At 32.5% G+C, this 25,078-nt stretch overlaps 1 protein-coding gene across 1 annotated transcript in view; it reads left to right on the forward strand.

The window, feature by feature from the left end:
* The first annotated feature begins 998 nt into the window (after nucleotides 1-998).
* Nucleotides 999-25,078, forward strand: part of LOC126847002 (somatomedin-B and thrombospondin type-1 domain-containing protein) — a 62,797-nt gene continuing 38,717 nt past the window's right edge. Inside the window, exon 1 of the mRNA XM_050586923.1 lies at nucleotides 999-1,421. Coding sequence (XP_050442880.1) covers nucleotides 1,169-1,421 — 253 coding nt within the window. The 5' untranslated portion in view covers nucleotides 999-1,168. The remainder of the gene's footprint in view (nucleotides 1,422-25,078) is intronic.

Here is a 25,078-nt window from a genome sequence, read left to right on the forward strand (position 1 = left end):
AGTAATATCCCTGTCAGTTGTGTATTGTGTTCTTGTGCAATTTTATAAAACATGTTTTGTATGACGTTTCTATCTTTAATCTTATTTCGGTTATTAATGTTTGAAACCGAGCGACGATTTTGGTCTACTCTAATTTTGAAAACATCCACATCTGGTGGAAAATAATTACTCAAGAAAATCTGTAGGTAAAGGTATTCTCTACATAATGATGTGTTTCTGTTATTAGCTGTTATTTTCGTGTTTTGCTCTATTGTTCTTCTAGGCTCGTTTATCCGGATAGCAAAAGAGTGTAAAACTAACAAAAAAATAATTATCCCTTCCTTTGGGAATCTAGTTATATTAATTTACAATTTATAGTAATCTCTCTAAATTTACTATGATACGTGCCCACTTCACCCTGACCGACATTTTTTTCATTTTTTAATAGTATCTTTTTCAGGATTACTCGTAATATGAGGGATGATTTAAAAAAAAAAATAGTTTCACGAATAAAAAGTTAACTAAATTGTAATAATTATTTGATAATATGTCCCATTTGTATTAAACCATGTAAATGTTATGCCTGATTGTCAAACAAAGTAGTTTCTATTCCAGAAGTACATTTTGAAGAACTATTCAATTGTACAAAACACGCTGAGTATACCACAGATTTGGAATTGCAATTTACATAGTGTTATTTATGTACTATTTAAAAATGCCAGGAAAAATACATTTTGTCGAAATAATATCACAATGTTAAAACGCGCGTTTTCCAGAAGCGTTTTTTTTTTTTTAAGTATACAACCATCTTGTACCGATAAAAGCGTCAATAACCACTTTATAGGTTTGGGCACACACTTTGTATAGTACTTTCTTGTAATTAATCGAAAAATGGAAAACGGTGCCGGGTCATCATCGTGCCGTCCGCCAAAGTGGCTGCACTGTCAGATCCCTTCCGTGGTGCTGCGTGCCGCGCTCGGAGGCTTCTTGGGCAGCCACCGGCAGTTCCTGTCCACCTGTCGGCGCAAACGATCCAGTACACCCCCGCCGTGTCCCGTGCACGTTGGTCGACGACACGTAACCCGCGGTCCACGTGACTTACCACCGACGGTCTTGTAGGAAATTTTTGAGAAAAAAAAAATCGATTTAATTTATTTTACAATAACACTAATTTCGTATACGCGAAAATATGCGCTCAACCGCCAGCGAAGCCGTTGTCGCGGCGCTGCTGCTGGCCGTGTTCGCCGTCGCGCCAACCTCAGTTCTGGCCGGCAGTTGCCTGGAAGCCAAACTCTGTTGTCCGGGCCGGGACTCGGCGTGCGTTGTCCAGAAGACGCCAATCAACGCCATCATCGAGGATCCCACCGACAAGCCGTGCTACTGCGATCACGCTTGCCTCAAGCTGGGCGACTGCTGCACCGACTTCAAACCGGCTTGCGGAGGTCAGTAACTTATCTCTGTAACACACTGATGTCGTCATGTGCATCTGATGAGTGAATTTTGGTTTTTTTTAAATTTAATTGGAGTTATGTATAAGTACAACATAGCCTGAAGGGGATGAATGCGGGCGGTTTAAAGGGTTCTTGTGTAATTGGCGATACTTAAGAAAAAAGTGGTTTTAATCGATTTCGACAATGTCAATTTGTTTTCAGATTAATGTGTAAAAGCTTCAAGGTATTATATTTTTAAACTTATTTACATTTTGATGGTAGAAAACATATTATATAATGTGTAGAGACATTGAAAGCCAAAGATTTGTCCAGCGGACGTGTCAAGTATATTGCATACATGTAATGATAGAGTATAATGTAATTTCAAACGCTCTTCCTGTAAAATTAGATGGGGATAAGGGACCAAACAGAGATAAGTAATTGGTACCGGCTATCTTTACACATTTTTCTGAACATAAAGACTATAAAAATATTTCGGTACTACTTACGTGTCACTAGAGCATAGACACCAGTCCATAGTTGATAGTTGTATACCAAACCACGAGTGGTAGTATATCTCATTAACTCCTTTTGGCCAGTCCGTCTTTGCTAGGTATGCCGAATGCTTTATTTGATATCAAGTAGTAATAAAAATATGTTTTCTAGTGCAACGTGTGATGCGTCTTAAAATGACAATTAAATAAATAAAAACATTTCTATTGATATATATATATATTTTTAAATCTTTGAGACATTGACCGTTGTATGGTTTGCGAACCATCCTATAAAAAAGTTTACTGTTATGAACGTACACAAAATCATAATGCTTGCAGTAAAACCGTATATATATATATACATATATACATATAATGCTTTGCACAAAACGTCAAACAGCTCTATAAGGCCGCTTATACGACGAGCGAAATGGTTAATAAAATAGTTATTATACAATATATAAATGTATATTATACTACCCTTGATATGTCTGATGCGTTCACCGAGTACAACTTATAATGTCTTTTCGGAACGTATAATAACGTATAGAACTTGACAATATCATGAATAAATAGTCGTTGCGATTTTGATTGTTTATTAAAGATATAAAATAGTTTAACGACATTTAAATACATATTATAATATTCCATAAGACTTGTGTTCAAACTATGGTCGTTTTGAGCCTTTATGAAAACCAATAACTAGTAGTTTATTGGCTTTTGTTAATAGTTTTCATACACCATGTATGAATGTATATTATATTTTTCACGGCGCTGTTACTCTTTAGGTCTTACTAGCGAAAGGTAGGTATTCTTTGAGGTTTGGATTCTTTTTGGGATCGCTTATGTGTATAGCTTTACAAGCTCAGATAAAGTTGTTTTCCACGTATACAAAACCTATAAGAGAGGACTGTTGGTTCCATTATTTTCCCTTACACATAACCTAACAAATTTTTATAAAAAAAAATTTTTTATACCCCTCAAATCACCCTAGTTACACTTATGCTAGTAATTTTCGTTTGTACGTTCATATGTATTAAAGTCTTAGTTTTGTAAATGTATTACCTATTAGAAGGTTGGAAATCGGTTGCGAAAAAAATTAACTACAAATTTCTCAATTTTACAGCAAAACATTTATAAATTTTACTACAAATAATTAAGGATAGCTATTGAAAACTGTTATTTTTGTCTCTTCGTCCCATTCTCGACCAACATTATAGGAATTAGACATAATAATATGTTTGTTGAGCTTTTTTGTTCAAGTGAAATTGTTTTTTATATTTTTTAATTGAATACCAGTCGCAGTTTTATGTCGGACATTGAAAAAAGTCTCCTTCAACTAAGTCTCGTTAATAAAATGTATAATTACGTTTCTTATTACATCAACAACGGGCGCGCTTGCTGCTTCCTCTCACATTACAGCTTTTTTTTTTACTTTTGGGATAGCCCCTTCATTAATTAAAAAAAAAAAAAATACTTAAACCAACGCGTTTCCGTTTTAATAGAAAAACATTTAATGCAAACACATTGATCGTGGCTACCCGTTTAATCGTTGTATATTATAAGTAACAACCCCATTGACTGGAGGTTTACAGAAAGGCTACCGTTTCATTTATAAATCCGTGGTTGATCTATTGTACTTTATAGGGCCACCGCGATGATCATATTATTTTCTTTTTACCGTTGGATTTCAAACCATTGCTTTTGACCCCATTTTTTGTCACCGGTATAATAGCATAACCGATATTGTGCCGAAGTCAAAGCGATAAGAGGTTTATTATCAAATCATATCATATATACCTATACATATATAATGTTATTACTTTTAAACGATTTTCATGTCTGTGATACTGAAGAGTAATTTATTTGTAAATCTCTTCTCGTCGTTAACCATAAATATTTTCCATACACATTTAATATTATTAAAAAAAAAAAAAACACGCACGTATCCTAAGTATACTTTATATTTGTCTTGGCGATAGCAGTTAATATTGCCACGCTCGGATATAGCCTATATCATATGTAGGTATTTATATATCTTATTTTTTTTATCTTAAAAATAATACTCAACAGCGAAGGTAAATAAAAAAAAAATCATTATTGGCAATAAACTAGAGGATACTCTGCGGCAAATACTTTAATTTATTACGTTCACGTCGAATAATAAAAAAAAAAAAATAGTATCAGAATTTCGAAAAGCCGCCCTCCTAAAGGAAAGCCCACGCTTCTGCCGAGGAAATTATTACCTTCATTGGAAATCATAACATAAACTATACCGACATCGTAAAACAATCTCTATAATAATACATAGTCCATAACGGAAATCTGTTCATTTAAATTAAAAAAAACAAAAAAATTCTCGAGATTTTAAACTAAAGCTAAAAATGTGTAAGTGTAAATCTACGAGTAACTAATTTCTTGGTTGAACTCCAGTCGAAAAACCTTAACAAACTTAACTGGGCATAAAAAAAAACTGTTTTTGCAGAAAATTTCGTTTTATTTTTACCGGTACGGCGTACGCGTAGATCGTTGAACTTGCTGCATCGGTTGTATATAATATAACTGTATGCTTGCGAAGAACAATATTGCCCATATTTTGTCTTGAAATTTCCTTCACTAGCTCATATGTATGCATATAACTATTATAACGGTTAAGATTTCAGGATTTCTCTCCCAGTGGCGTATGCAATCCGGCGGGAAATTATTGTAATATCGTGCCGGGAAAGTCATATATATTGTATTTTTTTTTTTATATAGTAGGGTTGGTTGTATATAATAATATATACGGTTTATGCGGTTTGTTATGAATGAGTTGGCGACCACTCGAAAGACTTGTTGTATTAGCTATTGTATTATAATAATTCGACCGAGTGATGAACGGCCGACTGCGCTCTGCGGAATAATATAATAATATTATATAACAGACGTCACCGCGATGAATTCAACCGTTTTGGGCACACATACGCTCATTACACTTGATGAATTAATAACGCTATACATGTCTGTTATAATATACATACATATATATATATATATTAATATATGTATCCGTTTATGTGATGGTACTTCACAGCCGCGGCTATTAATAACGGCGGAAGACTTGTGTATAAATAATACCTACTTATTATCCCTTTAAAACAAACGCGGGTGTACATCTGGAGCAGCGAGGAGGCTTTGAAACTTTAAATTATTGATGTTAATTTTTCATAAGGCACACCGCCGAATAACCACCGTGTAATTAATTTTATTAACGAATGACCCTTTTGAAAAATAGTCGAGTTAGGTACTTCGGAATTTCTATGGAATATTCTTTAGACAAAGTATCATTGTCAGGGAAAAATTACATGTTTGACCGAATCGACAGTACACAGTAACTGAAAAATATTTTTACCGTGTACTTAATTTTACACAGACTATCAACCCTAACCGTATCCACCCTGATTCAATTTTGGGCACATTACCGTTGTTAAAATGTTTTTATCGATATTTAATATTCCTAGCGTCTTGAGATCAGCATCGAAGCGTTTGTTTGTAAGTAATTTTATCAGATCTGTGCTCGACCCCACTGTACTCGATTACCCTCCTCTCTAAAATCGGTTATTTCGGGTAAAATGTTATTATTATATTGAATCTCTGATTACCACAGCAGCAAGCCGCTTTTGCTTTGAACTTTACTACCGGCCATAACTGCTCTGTCATTAGGGCGACGTGTCGTCATTGTTAACCGTCTGCTCCATTTGCCCAAGTAAAGCGGATAAACGACATTAAAACCCTTATCTCATTAGCGGCAGTTAACGTCTAGAACAACGCGACGTATACGAGACGAATTTGATTTTGTAATAATTATGTTTACAACAACGGTATAATATTAATTTAAAACGAAAACGTCATTGTGAGCCGAAGACGCTGAACATGATATTATTATACAATAATATGACTTGCCCCTGTTGTTGTTCAAAGTGACGTTGATCATTCACCGTAAATAAAATTTAATACAATATTTTAATACATATTATTATCAAGTATATAATATAATGGCTGTGCGTCACGGGCAACCTGTGTGGGGTTTTTTTTATCCTCGTACATTTTATGTACCCGCCGAGCCGTGTTGTGTAATAATATCAAATGGCTGTTGTTATTTTTTCGAAGCGTCCTCGTGACTTATACATGCGAGAGAATACGAGGTCTCTTCTTCTACTTAACCGAACCGGTACGTATATGTGTACATGCATTTAGTCCCGGACATCAGGTAGACACTAGACAGTATATAGACATAATATCGAGATCATCAGCTCGTGTTGAACCAGAGGGAACGGACGTGTATTAAGTACGTGTCAACCGCACTCGAGATCACCAGGAATTTCTTTCTTGTATTTTTAGTCTGTTCAATTTTCGACCATAACTTATTCCGGACATAGTATTCACCAGATCAATAATTATTATTGTTAATATAATCAAATTAAACGTATCTGGTCATGATGTCACTGGTCGGTAGGGCTATTAATTACAGATAAGCGACGGTGCTTATACACAATAACGGCGACCGCTTTTCTGTTTGTTTGATATCGTACGACGACATTACACATTATACTTAGTAGGGTGATTTTACAATTATTACAGTTACACGATTGGGTGTATGTTCTCACTTCTCGCCCTGTGATCAAGTGCGGGTACCGACTACCACCATCGCATCTCTAGTATCGAGAATTTCCCTGGGTACGTGATCACTATTGCGTCGGATTATCCGCCAATTATTTACACTGCGATATTTTTGGGCAAATGAACTTGGTGTGGATTTCAAAGGGAATGTGTTCATACACGTGCCGTGACCGTGTATAATATAAATTGTCTCCAGACCGTATTATAACATCGTGTCGAGGGAGCCGTCCATTGTCTTGGCATTCCGACTTGTCGGAATCGTATTTCAACTGAACACAATGCGTTATCTGGGCAATATTAAAATATGCCCGGGTGGTGTATATGTGCCGGCAAAACGCCTTTATAGAACGCAGACAGAGCACTGTGTGTACACTATAGGCCGGCAGGTATAATAATAATAGTATTGTATGCGCGGTATCAAATACACATTACCCTCTCCACTTTTGCAATATAAACTATTATTGTGACTTTGTATATATATAAACAACACTTATAAAAAAAGGACTCGTGCCCTGTTGTGGCCAAAACAAAAAAATCTGGACAGTAACAGCGGAAATTATGAGTCAAGAAGCTAGCTGACCTCCTAACGTGAAAATGTTTAAAAAAAAAGTGGATAAAACGCTAAAACAGTAGTATACCATGGCCAAGGCAAAGCCAACAAGTAGATACAAACGGAATTGTGGACGAGATCACAGTAGGAACAGTAAATAGTTTAACGTACCTAGGAAACAAAATAACATAATATGATGGGAAAAGTGATTAACATGGTCATTAGGGAAACGCTGATAAAAGCATTGGTATAAAGCATAATCGTGAACATTTCTGAATTAGTTAAAATAAAAATAGAAGCACTCAAAAGCAAAAGAAGGATGGTAAAAATCTCCTGATCAGAGAGGGTGTGAAATTAAGTGGTTTATACTTTATAGTAGATAAAAAGATAAAATATCTACATGGAAGACAATTGTGGATAGAATGAAGAAATGGATGTCACACCATAAGTATAATTATTTTGGCCGAATAGGTTTCCGCCCTTCTTATCGATCAAAATACTTTTATGATTATCATCAGAACGTGTTAAGTTCTTTTTTTTTTAAATTTTTACTCTAAACGAGTCGTTAACTGGTGACGGACGGTGGTGAAGATGCGCCCACATAACTTTTTGTTTAATTTAAATTAGAAGAAGAAGATTTTCTTTCCGCTTTTCTTGTATAATTACTTTCGCAGTTTATTATCCACATAGTTATTCGATTAAAACAATAATTATTCTTTAGTTTTTAGACTGCTGTAGAAACTTATATAAGAATATGGTGTACGATTATTTGATAAGAGAGGATTTATTACGACAGATTCTGACGTCTCGCATTTCAATAATAATAATTTAAAAACAAATGACTTCATATACATACTTGGGTGCATAATTGCATAATTTATCATTTATTGTTAATCACCGATTAGTGGACCACGTTAATATGAGCTATAAGGACTCACATCACAGTAATAGATCTCAGGACTATTATTATTCACTGCTTTTTGATCGTAGTTCGTTCTTTATATAATAATATATCACTTAATCCCAATTCTATGTCTAGCTTTCATCACTTAATAAGTTAACAAACAAAGTCACTGACCTATCGCATCGTTTTCAACCGACTTCGGCGTCCGACGGTTTTCTAATGATCTTATATCATCTAGACGAGGATTTTCTGTATACGTTGTTCCATCTCGAATAAAATCCGGCGAAAAGAATTAACAAAATCACATTACTCGACTTTCTCGAGGCAATTTTCTTTTTGAAATCCAGAAAATATATTTAAGTACTTCTCGCATACACCGTGTTTTAACGGAAACCTCAGTGATCGTTATTGAATTATAATATAGCGTCTCGTGTCTATATTATATTGACTGGTGGATATTTCAAGAGAGGTTTAACAACATTGATGTAAACTGGAATGATTCATGTCTTTATTTTATTATACAGAGTGATTGGTTGAGAGCTATGACCCAGTCAATATATCTTAAAAGACTTAATTTTAGACTTTTTAAAAATATTCCTTTACATACTTTTTTTATACTTATTACCTCCAACCCCATTACTTGATTCCAATAGTTTCTGGGTAGTTAGGTTAGGTTAGGCCGGTTTAATCGGTCCGCGATAAACGTTGTCAGTATATTTTGTAACCTGCTATTCTGTTAACCCTATTTTGTAGCGCTATTGCTGCTCTGTGATTGTTTTCAGTTCACATATCGGGTCTTCTCTCTATAGTGTCTTGTAAACGGCACTTGCTGTGTTCCACTACTCTGGCGAATAACTATACTGTTTTCCGTGTTTTCCCATAAGCACCTCACGCGATGAATGATTCATGTAGAACATAGAAATCATAATATTGTGTTTGTGTGTGTGTGTGCTATAATCGGCGAGGATTGCACCGCCAACCAACCATTATGCGGGGGTAAGTATAAAAACGTTCAAAACGAGATTACGAAAATTCGGCTACACCGTGTGCGTGCGGTGAAAGCGACGGTTTAATGTGGTTTCCAGGTACGGTAATGGCATTTTGAGGGGTGGCGCAGGGTACACACCACTCCCTGTCGATCCCTTCTCCGCCTTTTGGACAGGGCACATTAGTCTCCGGCCGAACGCGACCGTTTTGGATCGTTCCGTCGTGTGGTTTCATTAACGGGCTTTCAATTACGGTCGATTTCACCGTAGGAACATGTTTTTGTGAGTTTCTATTTCCCCCCCCCCCCCATCACAAAAAAAAATAATGTAAAAATAATAATAATAGCGGTATCGTTCAATACAAAGGAAGAACACGACGGGGTATACGGGGTTTTTCGAGTAAAAAGTAATAGAAAGATCTATGCATACATAGGTGGTGATTAAGACACTCACACACATTTTCTCTTGAAATAATTTCAACTTTGTAGTTTTCCTTTCGGGAGACACTTTACCTGGTTTTTGTTACTGCACAAAACTAGACAATATTATTCAATATTTATCTTTTTCTAGAGCTCTATCAACTTTTAAAACTTCAATGATAACGTATGTCAGTATATGTTTAACTAACATTTAAAATTAAGAATAATTTGCTGAACATTTCGACTGGTTGACAAAAAAGTTATAAATAAATACTACACTCCAACCTTTCTCCCGTCCTGAATTTTAAACTTTAAAAGTTATTATCCAAAACCGGTTATCGACCAGTCAAAATGTACAGCAAATTATTCTTAGTTAAAGAAATACCAAGCATGTACGTGGCCATTTAGGTTTTAAAAGTCGATAGGGCTCTGGAAAAAAATAAAAATGATATATATATTTTATATTAAAAAAAGGTGTAATAATTATGTAAAAAAAAAAAAAATTAAGAAACTAAAAATGTATTAATTAATTAATATAAAATTTATTGTATGGATAAATGTGTCTGAAAACATAATCGAATGACAAAAATCAAATAATTACAACAAATTAGAATTGTTTTTTTTTCTTTCGATTTCTCATTCAGTTTTGAGTTTTCATTATCTTTTCCTACGAGTATTTTTTTGAATTATTGTCTACAAAATGTATTAAAAAATAGTATTTTATGGTACAAACCTTTTTTTTTTTTTTGTGGGATCAATGTTGACTTACATATAAAATTCTTGTCCAAATCAAGTGGCGTTTCTACAAAGGTGTGTAGGGTTGCTCGCAATAATGGCTATAACAATAATCATTTACACGCAGCAATTTATTATATTATTATTATTTTTTTACGTTTTGTAATTATAAATAATTTATATCACAATAAATCGACAAATATTTCCCTGTATTATATACGGGGTGTACATCATAACATATATTATACAGGGTGTGGTTCATTGGCTGAGTGGCAGCAGTGCGGAACATGAGGAAGCACGTGTACAAATTTGCTCATGCCTAATGCATCCCCCTGTATATACGTGTATGTTACACATATTATACCGTCGTCTATATATCGGCTCTGTGTATATTGACTTATCTCAAAACTTCCGCATCGCTGTAACGAGCCTCGGCCTTCGGTATAAAAAAAAAAGAAAAAGATATATCAACCCGTAATTTATAATGTCAGACTCGAGTAGGTGAGTAGGATTTATTATAATGATAATTAATCGTCGACGGCACAAGAAGAACACCACTCGAATTAATTACCCATCGAGTTATTTATTTATTAATTTAATTTTTTTATTTTATTTATAATTTTCACCTTTTCCGCCCGGTTACCGTGTACACGGGGGCAATACTATGTACACCGTGGAAATTCAATACAATTTATTGAATTCCTCGTGGTTAAAAAGAATAAATGTTCGATTTTTTATATTATAAACGTAGTCTACGTTTCTTCCCAAAAAAATACAACCCTTTTGATATTCGTACGGAAACCGTGATATTAAAAATTATCATTTAAGCTAAACGTCTCCAATTTAACTCAAACGCCATAACGCGAGCCGTTCCGACCAATGTCTCCCCCGACCAAACCGAGAGATATAATAATAACATTAAGACGGTCGGCTCCGTCGGTTTGGGGAAAAATTAAGAATTGTTGATAATTAAAATTCCCAAGTATAAAAACTAGCGGGAGGTACCGAAAAACAGAGAAAATATATTGTTGTAGTTGTGTATTATTATTTTTTACAAGCGCGGCAAAACGAATATTACACAAAAAGATAATGAAAGTAAGGGAAGTTTTTTTTTTAAACGCTATTAGTATTCTTCCAAGTGTTTGTCCAAAGAGAAAAAATGATTTTTCCATTTTTCTTCAAATAGTAATAGAATATGTATTTAAGTGTATAACTATTGGATTATACAAATTGTTGTAATCATTTTAAATAGTATACTATACTTTTTGTATAAAATAATTGTTTAATAAAACAAACATTTCAATACAATATAATATACCAATTATAAAAAAAACGAGCAATGATACAATTTTAATCCCTTTTTCTGCATAAAAAACAAGTGTTAATAATCGATTAGTAATACATATATGAGATTTATTGACTTGTCTCTTATTAAACGCAACTATTTTTTTTAGGAATGGTATTATATTGTACTCAAATATATTACATTATTATTATAATCGATAGACAAACAACGCGGAGACAAAATATATTCGGTCCCGACGTGATGGATGTGTTATAAAAATAAAAATTAATTTTCTCCAACAACTCTGCAGGCTGATTGAATGTTTTCGGTTAATGGAAAAGCAACGTTGTTCCGTAAACGGCTAGTAGATAATAATTAAATAATTTTAATCGATTGCAATTAACTTAGAGTGTATACATTTTATAACAGTATGCACATATTATATTATGTAGACCCGCGTTTATGCTAATTACAGTGGTCAGTCGATAAAAAAGTGGAGCTCTTAAAAAGAAATCATCATTTAATTTTTGTATAGTTTCACGTACACTATTGTTTTAGTTTTAATAATTTTAAATTGGTGCATATTAAATGGTTGACAATTCGACATACAATACATAAAACTATTTCCCATGTACAGTTTCAATACTGCTACTTTTACGAGCAGCTAACATTTTATATGATCTATGAATTTCTATTACATAGTATATTTTATCTGCTGCGAACGTACGACATTTAAGACATTAACCAATTAAAGTTAACAAATTGTGAGTACTTTAAAATAGCAACAATTAAGATTCCGGTCTCGTTCATAGCACTTACCTGTACAACAAGAGAAGGTACAAACATTAGTTTAACGACTGTACTTTGTAATCGATTAATCAAGAAGATCCAATTGAGAATAATCCAAATGCAGAAAAATATATGAAAATAGTAATCGTGGGACTTGACAACGGTACTTAACGAATTGGTAATTATTTTTGTTGTTTCTTCGGAAGAGCCGCAATTTTTCGTCCGCATCCTCCAATTTAAATGTCGGCGCCTGCCTTGTACTTTTATGCTTTTACTGTTTATAAATGTATAAGAAAAAATAGTGACTTCAAAAGGGTAACCAATCGGTTTCCAGTCAATCGCTTTTGCTTGCAGTAGGGGTATACTGACAAGTGACAAGCGAGTTGGAAACGTTTCTACAGAGAGTTTCGACTTCCGTTTATTATTGTCTATCCAAGCATAATAATAATAAAAAAAAACCTACGATTTAGTACTACACTATCGTCTAGCTTTGACGTTTAACCGAGTGAATCTCGGGGTAGCGGTTTTTGAGAAATAATCGGATACCCAGGGTGTGTAGTTTTATTTTTTATTAATCGGCTCCGACCAGGTAACCCGATGTAACGCATTGATGTGTTCTTATTTTTGTGTCCGGACCACAATACCTCTCAAACCGCTGAACCGATTTCTTCAATTGTAACAAGTCTATGGACCAAATATAAAATAATTTTAGTTATCAAATCTTAAAATTACACAGCGCTATAATTATTTTTTTTTTAAATAGTCTAATTACGTCCAACCTTAGGTGTGAAATGTAGTACTACCAATATATTATGGTGAAACACCGTGAAAATATCATCAAGCCATTGCCACTAATTATGATTAGTGTGTTTTTTTTTAGATTTTGAAAAGGAGGGGGTGAATTTTTTTGTAACTTTCTGCCAAATGAAGTACCTTTCAAGTACGATTTCTAATCTCTAGTAGGTCCAGACACAAAAAAAAATATATATATATATAAATAAGAACACATCGTTGTAAGGACAATACGGAAATGATGAAAACATTACATTAGATTTTGTACCAGCCGTTTACAACATCATCTTCGTGAATATTAATTTAATATTGTTTACGAATAAACTAAGCATATTATATTCGAAATCGATTTTCATCATTTTTAGTTGAAATAATTTCCGAAGACCTACGACCACCCCGAACTCGCCGACCCCACTGTGCTGCCTTTTTTTTTTTTTTGTTCTCAAATTGGCTTTTTCAACCGACCAATTCGGTTTACACAACTCACATGTGTACTTAAAGACAGCGGACGCCACTAAAAGTCCAACACTATAGGCGGCCACCACATCTTCTAATCGACATCTCTGCTCATTGTTTCCGCACAATACCAACCGAATACTTTTGTACTACCATCATTACACCCTCGTGCTCGTCTGCGATGGCATTGTTTCTATACATGATCACTGTGTATTGTGTACCGGCCGAACCTAACGCGGTGTGGGTTTTCGGTGCCGCGGTCCCTCCCCTATTGTTTCGGGTACGGCTTTACTTTTATTTTATTTTTTGACACGACAGTCGCCGCCGCCAGAATGAAACATCTAATTTTTTTTTCCACCCCACGCACAACGCGTACATGCCTATACATAAATATATATATATATATATATAGTATGTATAAATAGAAACCTTTCAAAAAACGATATCGTCATGTCAGCCGTAGCTGCGTATAGGGGTCGCGGTGGAAGGAATTAATATTTACCATCCTCGGACATGGTAATTTGTGAACGTGACGAACATGTATACATAAAAAAGGGAGTCAGAGATGAAAATAATAAAACAAAAAAACTCCAACGGCGGGTCAAGTTGAATGTGTTTTAAACGGGCGTTTTTCGATTTTGTTGAAAAAAAAAATTTTTCCTACGTCGGGGGGAAAATATAATGCTATATAAATATACACTCGCAGACGTTTGAACGATGAACAACTACCGTATATATATATATATATATTATATATATGTGTACTTTGATGTTTACTAAACGAGTAGGTCCACTACAAACAAAAGAACAATGTCGAATGTTAACGAGGCATTAAAAGTTAATAATGCATGTTTGACTATCGGCCTGCGCATCTCTCCGGATCAATACGACGCTATATACTACATAAATAATTGTTATTCGATCAAGCAGTTAGCAACTGTGTGATTTCATTTTGGTATATATCTATAAAACAAACAGATAGTGGATTTTAATTTTATGAGCGAACCGTGTCAACCGTTGGCCAACAGGGGAAGGCGTTCTATGTGCAGACCTGGGAAAAAATCCAGTCGAGTTAAACCTACTAAATTTAATACGCATACATTTAAAGGTAAAAGTATTGAAACGACTCTTATCTATATTTATGAGTGGTAATAATCAGCGTCGTGTTAACTATTGTAAGGTATAAATTAAGAGGTTATCGATTGTATATAATAATGCCAACGTAGAATAGGGTGGAGTTGCGGAGGAATGGCAAAATGCAATTGCCCTAAGTTACTTATAATAGTTGGGGCGACCCAATAAATATATGTAATAATTTTTACCCCCCTTGGACACTTCACATATATTTTGATTCCGGACCTTCTCAGAATCAAAAAATAAAGGTTTATAAAAAAAAAAGGGTTGAAAAAAACTGTAAAATAAAATAGTATCATAGTTGTATAATCTATAAACTAAGTATATCATACTTATTGTCAGTGCTGGCTAAACTAATATACATATGTATAAACCATTATTTATGCCAATATCGGGTAAAAAATTAGCTTATCCTTTTTTATTTTCATTTGTTTGTTATGTAAACCAAAGTTTTCTGGTTCGCATTAAAAAAAAAAAAATAATAACATTTTTTTTTAATCTACTACCCGTGTTCCGTAGGAAGTGAACCATTAAAGCTAATATTGGCCATATTAATATGAATTCAATATTTCGACAAAAAATAATGTCATTATTTGTATCGTTATTTTCTTCATATTCTTATAAATACAATATCAACCGGTTAATATTTGTTTATAATTGTTTGTTTAGTCCATGAAAATAATAAATATAATGTAATATAATGCGGTCATAAAAAGAAAGGTCCATTGCGGTGTTTACTTACTTGATAGCTAATCGCGGCCCCCAGTATAATTAGTATTTATATTTAATTTGTATTCTATCCATTTGGGGTCCGTTCGCACATTAAACGCAATTCACTGTGTCGAGATTTGCATATTATCTATTGTTTTGTATAAAATCGTGATAACATTTCAGTATTCCTAATACGGTCTCCATTATAATAACATAAACCCGAGTGAGATTAATATTTGAAATCGAGCAATGGTTACGGTAAAACGGCCAAAGGCTTAACAGATGTCACTGCTAGCTGGTAGTGTAAATAATCTATTTGGTAGCTATAGTATATTATCTAAAGCCGGATTCCAGCAAGTAACCAATTTATTCGTTTAAATAGTTTAAATCGTTCTTGATAGGAATTAAAACTATTCACGGCGGAGCTTTAACATATCTATCCACGTGATTTGTTTCCATAAAAAAAGTATTGTTCTTGTTAATGTTTATTTAATAGTAAACTTCGAAAGTTAAGACTTTCATTTAATTAAATTTCATCATTTTTTTTTTTTTTGAAATGAACATGGCGGATTTTAGAGGTAATTCGCTTATTGTTTTTGCGAAGAAATTAATGTTTTTTAACTTCATTGTAAAATTGGGAATGGCTTACAAAATACAATGATGTAGGTATGAAATAGGGTTGTATTGGTTTTCGTTGACTTTTGGTATCCTCAAGTAGCATGACCTTATGACCGTGTATTGTTTGGTCTGATCGTTTGTTCTATCTTTACACCAAAACAATATATTGTATTTATAAATTAAATTAAACTACTAACTTGGCAAGAGTAGTGTACATTAGTTGTCTTTAAACACTTTCTTAATCCCCTCGTGTCTCAGTCAAAATAGTAATAACAATATTTGAACACCAATCTAACACTGTATTTCGATTTCGTTTATTACTTTAATAACTTCGGTGTGCGTTGCGTTATGTATATTATTTGAATCACTTTGTAACAAAATGTATCGCTTAAATCTTAAAATTGTTGAAGGTTATAATATATATATATATACATTTATTTAATTTTTTTGATTAGGAACTGGGTACGTTTCGTATGCGGGTCGTGACGTTTGCACTTATAGTTGTTTGCTTTTAAGCGTTTTTAGGGAATTGCTGGTATTATGAAACGTTTTCATCAGTTTAAAGCCAGGAAGGTCATTGAGGGTTTAAGTGGGCTTACAAGTGTTGTAAATGGATTAACGTGCTACGTAGGGATTTCGGACCAACAGAGAATAAACCTAGGATTTTGTTTTGATATTATAGTTAATTATTACCTTAGGAAAACAAACCGTTGTTGGGTGAAATAAAACCTTGAAATATTATTTTCGATGAATAAGTATAATACAGGAAACGATTAAATTGTATCACATGAACCGCTCAAATCTAAAAAAACATAAATTTCAATTCCGTTTAATAAAACAATTTCTAATTTTTTATTTGAACGAGCAAACAAATTTAACTAAGAATAAGATTGTTGGTCCTCACTATGCCATGTTTTTCGTTTAAAGAATATTTTTATAATAATAGGTGTAACAAAATTAACCAGTAAGCAAATCGGTCAGTTTATGTGCAAAAAGATTTTACTATCTAATAGGGTACATAACACGGTGTCCCTTATTATATTACTCTAGAGGTAGCTTATAGGTCAGAGTGTTTTGGCCAAATAGGTTTCCGCCCTTAAAAACAATACCTTCTCGGCTATGCACGGAAGCTAATAATATATTATATAACTAAACAGTTTTTTCCTTTGACCCTTGCACACTTCGCTTCGGTCACACTGTACGTGGTGTGCGCTGGACCTTTATTCGTAAAAACTACAAATCACAAAAAAAAAAAAATGATAGTTAACCCAATATCAGGCCTTTAAATGTATAACAACGAAGGGTCCAACTCGGGCCGGTCACGCCGGTAGGTAAATCAATTTTTTTTATCTATATATATATATATATATAAATTCTATATTATTACACCGTCGGCGGGTCGTCGCCTCTCTCGGGGGGGCGACACTGCGCTTGTACGACATAAATCACAAAATATGTTTGTACAGGTAGGTATATGTTTTCGGAGTTGATTAGGACGATACGAGAGGAGGAGGTGTATTAAATCCGAAGAGGCCTTTGGTCGTGTCCGCCGTGCCGTCTCGCTAAGGCACAGCGTGTAAAATACACTGGAATATATGTATAATATGTACGATTGTAAATCGAGGAATCCGTTAAAAAAAAAAAACATACAACCGACACAAATAGGACACGGCAGGACGGGTGTATCGACCACTGTAATCTGAGTACACACATAATGCTATAACATTATATCATGTAGTATGTTGAGATTTGGGGTAGACTCGGCCGTCACTTCGAATGCGGTCATATCATATTATTGACCGAGACAGAACCGAGAGACGACAGCCGAGCAATTGATCAGATTATAATATTCATGAAGAAGATGACGTTGAAAACGGCCGGTACAAAATCTAATGTAATGTTTTCATCATTTCCGTTATAGTTTTTATAATGATGTATGTGTTTTTTTGTATGTGTGTCTGGACCCACGATATCTTCCAAACCGCTGAACCGATTTCTTCGTGTAGGAACTCTATATAGATCAGAAATCGTACCAGTAAGGTATCTACTTTGAAAGCTACATTAGATCAAAAATAGATAAAAAAACAAGTTTTGTGACAAGTTTGGTGCAATCGGGCATTAATGTAAAAACGTGAATTCGTTTATTTCCTTGAGTAACGATTTACTGTGATGAAGTTACATAGTTTATACAATGATAATTTTCATTTAAATTAAAATTCACGGATTTATGTGGTAAAACAATATATTAAGAAAAACCTACTTAAATTAACAAAACAACCTCGTGACTCGTATACATAAAAAAAAATATATCCTATACATTTTGGATGAAATAAAACACAATAATGTCTGCTACAATGGAGTGTTGGCTATTATTAAAAGTCACGTTTGTTCCCTCTTTGACAGTGCAAAATAAATAAAAATCACCTTTTTGATTAAAAATAGCAGTTATTAGTTGACATTTATTTTTCAGTGTTCAATGACCTGCAGCTGTAGAGTTAATAATTTTTTTTTTTCTATAGACGTTGACCTTACCCGTTGGCGTTTTCCGCGACAATAGACTTATTATTAGGGTTTTATTCTTTTTTATGTGGGACCAATTTTCCTTTACAATTATCTTTGGCACACTGAACATCTTCAAATTTTACATTATTTTCAAGTCACATTGTATGTATTCCAATATCAGGTATTGTGTCGTTGACAACTGAACGAAACGATATGGTCTATACTCTATACGTCCACTACTGGATCTTCTGTATTATTATATTAAAAAGCATGCATACAAATTGTTTTCATAAGATGTATAAAAACGCACCTAACCCGTCGGACGCTGTAACTAATTTCCTACATTTCATAGTTTAATCTCATCTGTGGGAGTGGCTGAGTAAACTTTTGTTTTTTATCCTCAGGTAAATGCGTTATTTTCAGAAATAAACCGGATTTTTAATAATTAGGTCTTTTTATTAGCCCTCTGATTTTTCCAGTAATTATCTCGAACAAATATTGACTGAGGATTTTTGTTAATCCGAGACGATTTATGATATTTCGACGTTAAATGAGTAAATTTGTTGTTGTATTATCTTCTTAATCAGATGTGTCTTCGTCTCGACTAAGTCGTCTTTTTTAGTCGACACACAAGGATTAGTGGGTTATTATTTTTTTTTTTGGCGTTATTCGAATGTTTGTGTATTCGGCGAACGAATTCCATTTCGTTTAATAGCATTTTTTTTTGTATGAGTTGAAAGCTTTTGTTGTCGAGAATGGTGGGTAAAACTTTTTTTTTTCGTGAAAAAGAATGGAAGACATCATTTGTATCAATCTGTACAAAATTATTAGAGCCGACGATTTTTTTTTTATTACCTGTAGTATTGTTTTTTAGTACATTATTGACTTTATTACGATTTAAACGTTTGGCGCTGCTATTGTTGTTTCCCCACTACAAATGTAGACCAGACACAGCGACTGCGTCAATTAAAAAGTTTTGCAAACTACCGGGTTTGTGCTTAGGAACCACTTTGAAACTGAAACTTTGAAGCCGAACTTTAAGGTAGTTGACGAGTTCTATTGATGCGCAGTAATATTAATTTCATCGACGAGGTCCAACCGGGGAATACAGGCTAGAAACGATAAGTTAAAAAAAAAACAAAATCACATCATTTTAATGGTTCTTTCAAATCGACGAACCAATTACGGGTCTTCGTTTGGTGTTTAAGACACCACTAAAGTCTAAACGTTTAATGATTCATTAAATCTTTAATGAACGTTCATTTAATCTGCTGTGGACCTGTATCAATATTCAAGTATCAGTATTGTAATTTTTTTTTATATTAATCATCAATGAACGGCGTACATATTGATAACTAACATATTACTAACATAATTTGATACATATCTGAAACGCAAATAAACGTTAATTTTAGCCTTTTAAAATACCTTATAAAAATTAATTTATGAATACAACATACAGATATATTATATCAAACCAAATATTAAACCATTGGAGAAAAACGCTCGAGGAAATGAGGACAAACCTAATAAAATGCCTTAAACAAATTTCTAGTTTTTCTACACCCATATTTAAATAATTATGAAAATGGTTATTTAGAAATAACTTAAACAATCGTATCATTAATCTACTTAGTGTATACATTTTCAGTTATCTACAATTGTACAAATTTGTTAACTAAATATTTATTAAGATTATTTAATTTGTAATACACAGGCTAATGGCTAAGTCGTCAAAGCTTTATTATGTATAGTATATCCATATCAAATGAATTTGGAGAAAATGTATTTCGGGTTTTTAATTTTTTTAATTTATTCATTCATTTTTGTTTTTAACATATTTGTCCTTATAGTATTCCTAGTGCAACTTGTATTTCTTGTCACTGAACATTTATAATAGTAGGTATAAAACATTGGTCTATATTTTTGGGAATCCGGAGTTCGGATTCCCATCACTAATTGGTTGGCATGTCAAATTTTTTTTTTGGAAAAATTATATCCGAGTAATTGTTGGTAGTATATTATTTTTTAGAAAACCTAACTTATAAATTAGGGGAATTTACTTTTGCATCTTGTTTTGATTTTTAGTAATATTAATTATTGACGTTAAACGGGAATGAATATTATTATTATATTTGAAAATCAACGGATGCCTAACCAAGATAGTATTATACACAATTAATTGTATAGATATATAATGAAAGTTATAATTACATAGGCTTCCATTATATGTATTTATAATCTTATTATACATTGATTTTCGTTGAATTTCATCATGAAAATGTTATACAACGATAAAAGAGATCTTAGGGTATTTTCTTTTTTCCAAAATAATAATCCATTAAATCTTATTAAAAACGGAATACTAACACATACTATTTCATCACGGTCGTTAGAAACATTATATTATATTTTTTAATTAAATATCCTCCATCTCAATATCCGCTATTACGGTCGATTAAAGAATCGCTCCGTCCAATACACAATTTAGTGGTTGTATTAGTAATTCCGTAACACTCTTATCTGTATAACGATTTATAGTACTGTTTTTACATAACAAAGTTTTTCTATTTTACACGGCGTATCATAAAACAAAAATAATAATATTTTACCTGAAACGAGTAGATTACAGTTTCAAAATTAATTGCTACACAGGCCGCATAGATTTTGATTAAAAATAATAAATACCGTAGTTAAGATAAAAATCAGTTGTATTATTATAAGACCACCCATAAATGGGTTTCCAATCGATATTATGCAAATTGTACAAGACCCATTGGCCATTCTACGCAGCCAGCAACTGTCAATTATTACTATTGTGAAGAATAAAGCTATAAATTTACATCGGTGTTTAAACAAATTTAATTTCCAACCGATGCTCGGACGAATGTCGGTTTGTGCCAATTCAATAAAATTAAATGTCGCTGTATGTTAATTAAAATGGATTTGTTATATAGTACGTTTAAGTATTATCGGGTAGGTAAGTAGAGTAATTAAAAATACAATACAAAATAAAATTATACTTGTACAACAGAAAATATATTCAATTTTAATTCTGTATTTTCAAAATCCTCACGTTTTTAGTCACTTTTTCAGGTTTTTCAGAATACAACTTTTTTTTTGTCATTTTAATTTTTTACTTAACTTTTACAATATTTACAAATTGTTTTATTATCCTGTTAAACAATATATTCTATAAAACGTTAATCAGTTTTATTTCTTAGAGTAACGATATACTCTTATTAACTGTACTTTTTATATTTGTCTAATGATAATTATCATTGAAATATTTTATAGATTTATGGGGAAAACGAATTGTATGATTAAAAAAACCGACTACCTTTCACTAACGTGCCGCCCACACTAGCGTTTATTGAGGTGCATCGTATTGGCAACTTTTCACTAAAACATAACATTCTAACAAAATTTGGAAATTTGGAATTTAATTTATTATATAACGAAAATTAAAATATATACTTCGGTCGATACACCAAGTAAGTATTAGAAGATCTATATCTGTATATAGGCCCCTTAATATTAATTGTACACGTCAATTAAAATGGATTTATAATAAAGTACCTACGTGTAAGTATTATCGAGTATAGGAATTGAATGCAATAAAAAAATAAAACATTCGATCCGAAATGGGATTGCGTCTTACAGACATTTTATAACAGAAAATATTGTAAGCAACGACAATTCTGTCATGTTTGTTTCTAATATCATGTGCTTTTCTCGAAAGTTATAAAACCCTTTAAATGGCGTTTTGTATAAAATTCGAGAACATGTATTCATCTTTCTCTCTCTTACTCTTGGGTTGATGTCAAAATTAATAAGATAAACAATGTGTGTAACCAAAGATGCTGTTTAAAAAAAAAAAATTGAGCACTAGACACAATTTGTCACTTACAATCAGACAAAGTTTTTTTATACATGCTAAAGCATCACATACAAGTTCGACACTTGGTGGCACGTGTGAATTTATGTATTTTCTGCCTTAGCCATGTTAATCTAATATGCGATGGGAAAATGTGGTTTTTTTTTTTTACTTTTTATATTTTATTCACACGAAGAGAACTTTCATCAGACATAGTAAATTATTCTTGCATTTTCAACGTGGCTAAATAATGGTAGAATTTTTTCACTCTCGGAAGGAAAAAAACAAAGCTCTCGTTTTTCCTTTATTTATTGAACTGTCGTTTTTGGCGAAGTATGGTGAAATGACTAATGATTTTTCTTTCATTAAAAGAAAGAAATGTCGTTCATTATTTCATCAACGACTATTTATGAGATAACAAAAATGTTTTTTGTTGAAATTTAAACTTCGAGATGGGAAAACCGCAAAACATATATGATAGTATGAAGGAGAGTAATTATAGTGTAACTGTGTATTTATTGTTTAAATAAAACCCGCCTCCGGGACGAAATAATTTAAGGGTTTGACCTAAAGGATTATACTAGCTAATAATTATTTGTTAAGTTAAATGAAATAGTAGTAATTGAGTAACAATTTAAAGTCAAGTAAAGTTTTCATTTATAACCGGGTCAAGTTCAAAAGAGATGTTGATTCAATAAAGCTTTTCGAATTAATTTGAAATAAATAAACTAGTTATACCCGCAATCGTATCCCTTCACTATCATTTTAGAATAACTATTTATGGTATTTTTTCCGCTAAAATATACATTTTAACTGAAAAGTAGTTTCAAATACGATTTCCATAAAAAATAACTAGCTAAAAGTACTAGTATTTTAAGTTAAGCGATTTGAAAATATTATTGTTTTTGAAGGTCATTTTCTAAAACATAAATAGACAATTCGAAGAGTTGCCTCCTTAGTCCTTTGATTTGGATCTACTGTTAACTATTTATAAAGACCTAACACGATATAGTCATATTAGATTACACACTAAACCGTACTTAACTTTTAAGCAGTTGGTTTTTATTATTATTTATAATAATTATTATTACTATTATTTGCTTGGCGGGTGCTTTAAACAAGTAATAAAATAGTAGGAGTCGTCGGAGTGTTAAAGTCGGTCGTAAAATTCAAGTACAAGTTTTTTAATATAAAATTAATAATTTTACGACTCGTTTAGACGAGAATGCATACAAGAAACGACTTCTGACTCGACAATATTACCTGTCCCCAGTTAAGGCAATACGTAAAACTGTGATGTACATATATATATACATATATCTTTATAATTTTAAGTTATTACTGTGAACGATGCTATCACTGAACGTGGAATTGTTCGTCAAATGTAATTATTGCCGTTGTCGCCGGTTGTGTTTATACAAGAAGTGTATATTTTAATATACAGGTGATTAACTAATTATTATGAACCAGTCTAAAAAGATATTAGAATTGTTCAAATTATTCTTATTCACACTTTCACAGCTGTTATTAGTTAACCCAAAAAATAATATATTTTTCAATAATATAACCCCTATCCCTTTTTTGTAAAAACCTATTAACTTAAAATGTTTAAATGTTAATACTTCATTCATTAATGCTCTACACCAGTTTTCTCTTAAAAAAATTGATATTTTTCTTTTTGAAAACATTTTTGTTTATGCCATTTATATACATATTACAATGTTAGACAATATTCAAATTTTTATCTTCTTTGATATTTTCTAGAGCGTTATCAACGTTTGAAACTTAAATGGTCAACATTTTTAGTGAATTATCAGATACAAATATAGTTAATAAGATAGATACGTTACCGTTTAAAAAGCTTAAGCTCATAAGGTTTTTAACGCATAAATCGGGATATAGGGTTATATTTTAAACATCAACAAAACACTGTGAACTGTTAACCAGAATGTATAGAAAATAATTATTCTGAAAAGTCTAATATCTTCTGAGATATTCACCACGGGTCATTGTTAGTGAATGGCCTTGTATACCAACGTGTATATTTTAATATACACAGGACATAATAATATATTGTGTATGCATGTGAGAGTTATGTAAATTTTATGGAGTAACCGATAAAACGGCGAGTGAGTGCAAAACGGTTTTACAACTATTATTATCCCGGTTTGTCTTAACCCTTTAAACCCGTGTCCACAGTCGCTACTCATTTACAAATACTTTTATTTTATAGTATTTATACACTATATATTATAATATATTTATACAATGTGTTGTCTGGATTTAATACATAATTGTTTTCTTAATAGTACCCTATTTAATAAACAAATAAATCAACTTATATGATCGATTATTATTTACTCATGTGTTTTGGATTCGAGGCAATTACAAAATACCGACAAAGCTATATGTATCATTAGATAGTTTACATTGATTAATAGTGTATTAATTAAATTATTATTTTGTGATTTTGTACCAGAAAATGTAGTATGATTAAAATACAGAACACGGTCCGAAGCGATAGACCGTCGTACCATTTAAAACCACCTTTGCGAGGATAACTTGCAGATGCAAAAAGCCTTTTACCGAGATGAATAGGATTATTTGCATATCGTTCGGTTGATTGATCACGTAATATATCTTGGTTGTATAGGTAGAAAGTATTTCACCGTATTCGCTTTGTATACTTCCCCGAATCAGGATTAACAGGGAATATTAAATAGTCAGTTCTGTATATTAACATAACAGTACAGTTATG

The sequence above is a fragment of the Adelges cooleyi genome, unplaced genomic scaffold (assembly GCF_023614345.1).
Source record: "Adelges cooleyi isolate 19-005CV unplaced genomic scaffold, UGA_ACOO_1.1 ACOO_flye_CR_arks_rails_tigmint_CR_PRNA_9, whole genome shotgun sequence".
In the NCBI taxonomy this organism is placed as follows: domain Eukaryota; kingdom Metazoa; phylum Arthropoda; class Insecta; order Hemiptera; family Adelgidae; genus Adelges; species Adelges cooleyi.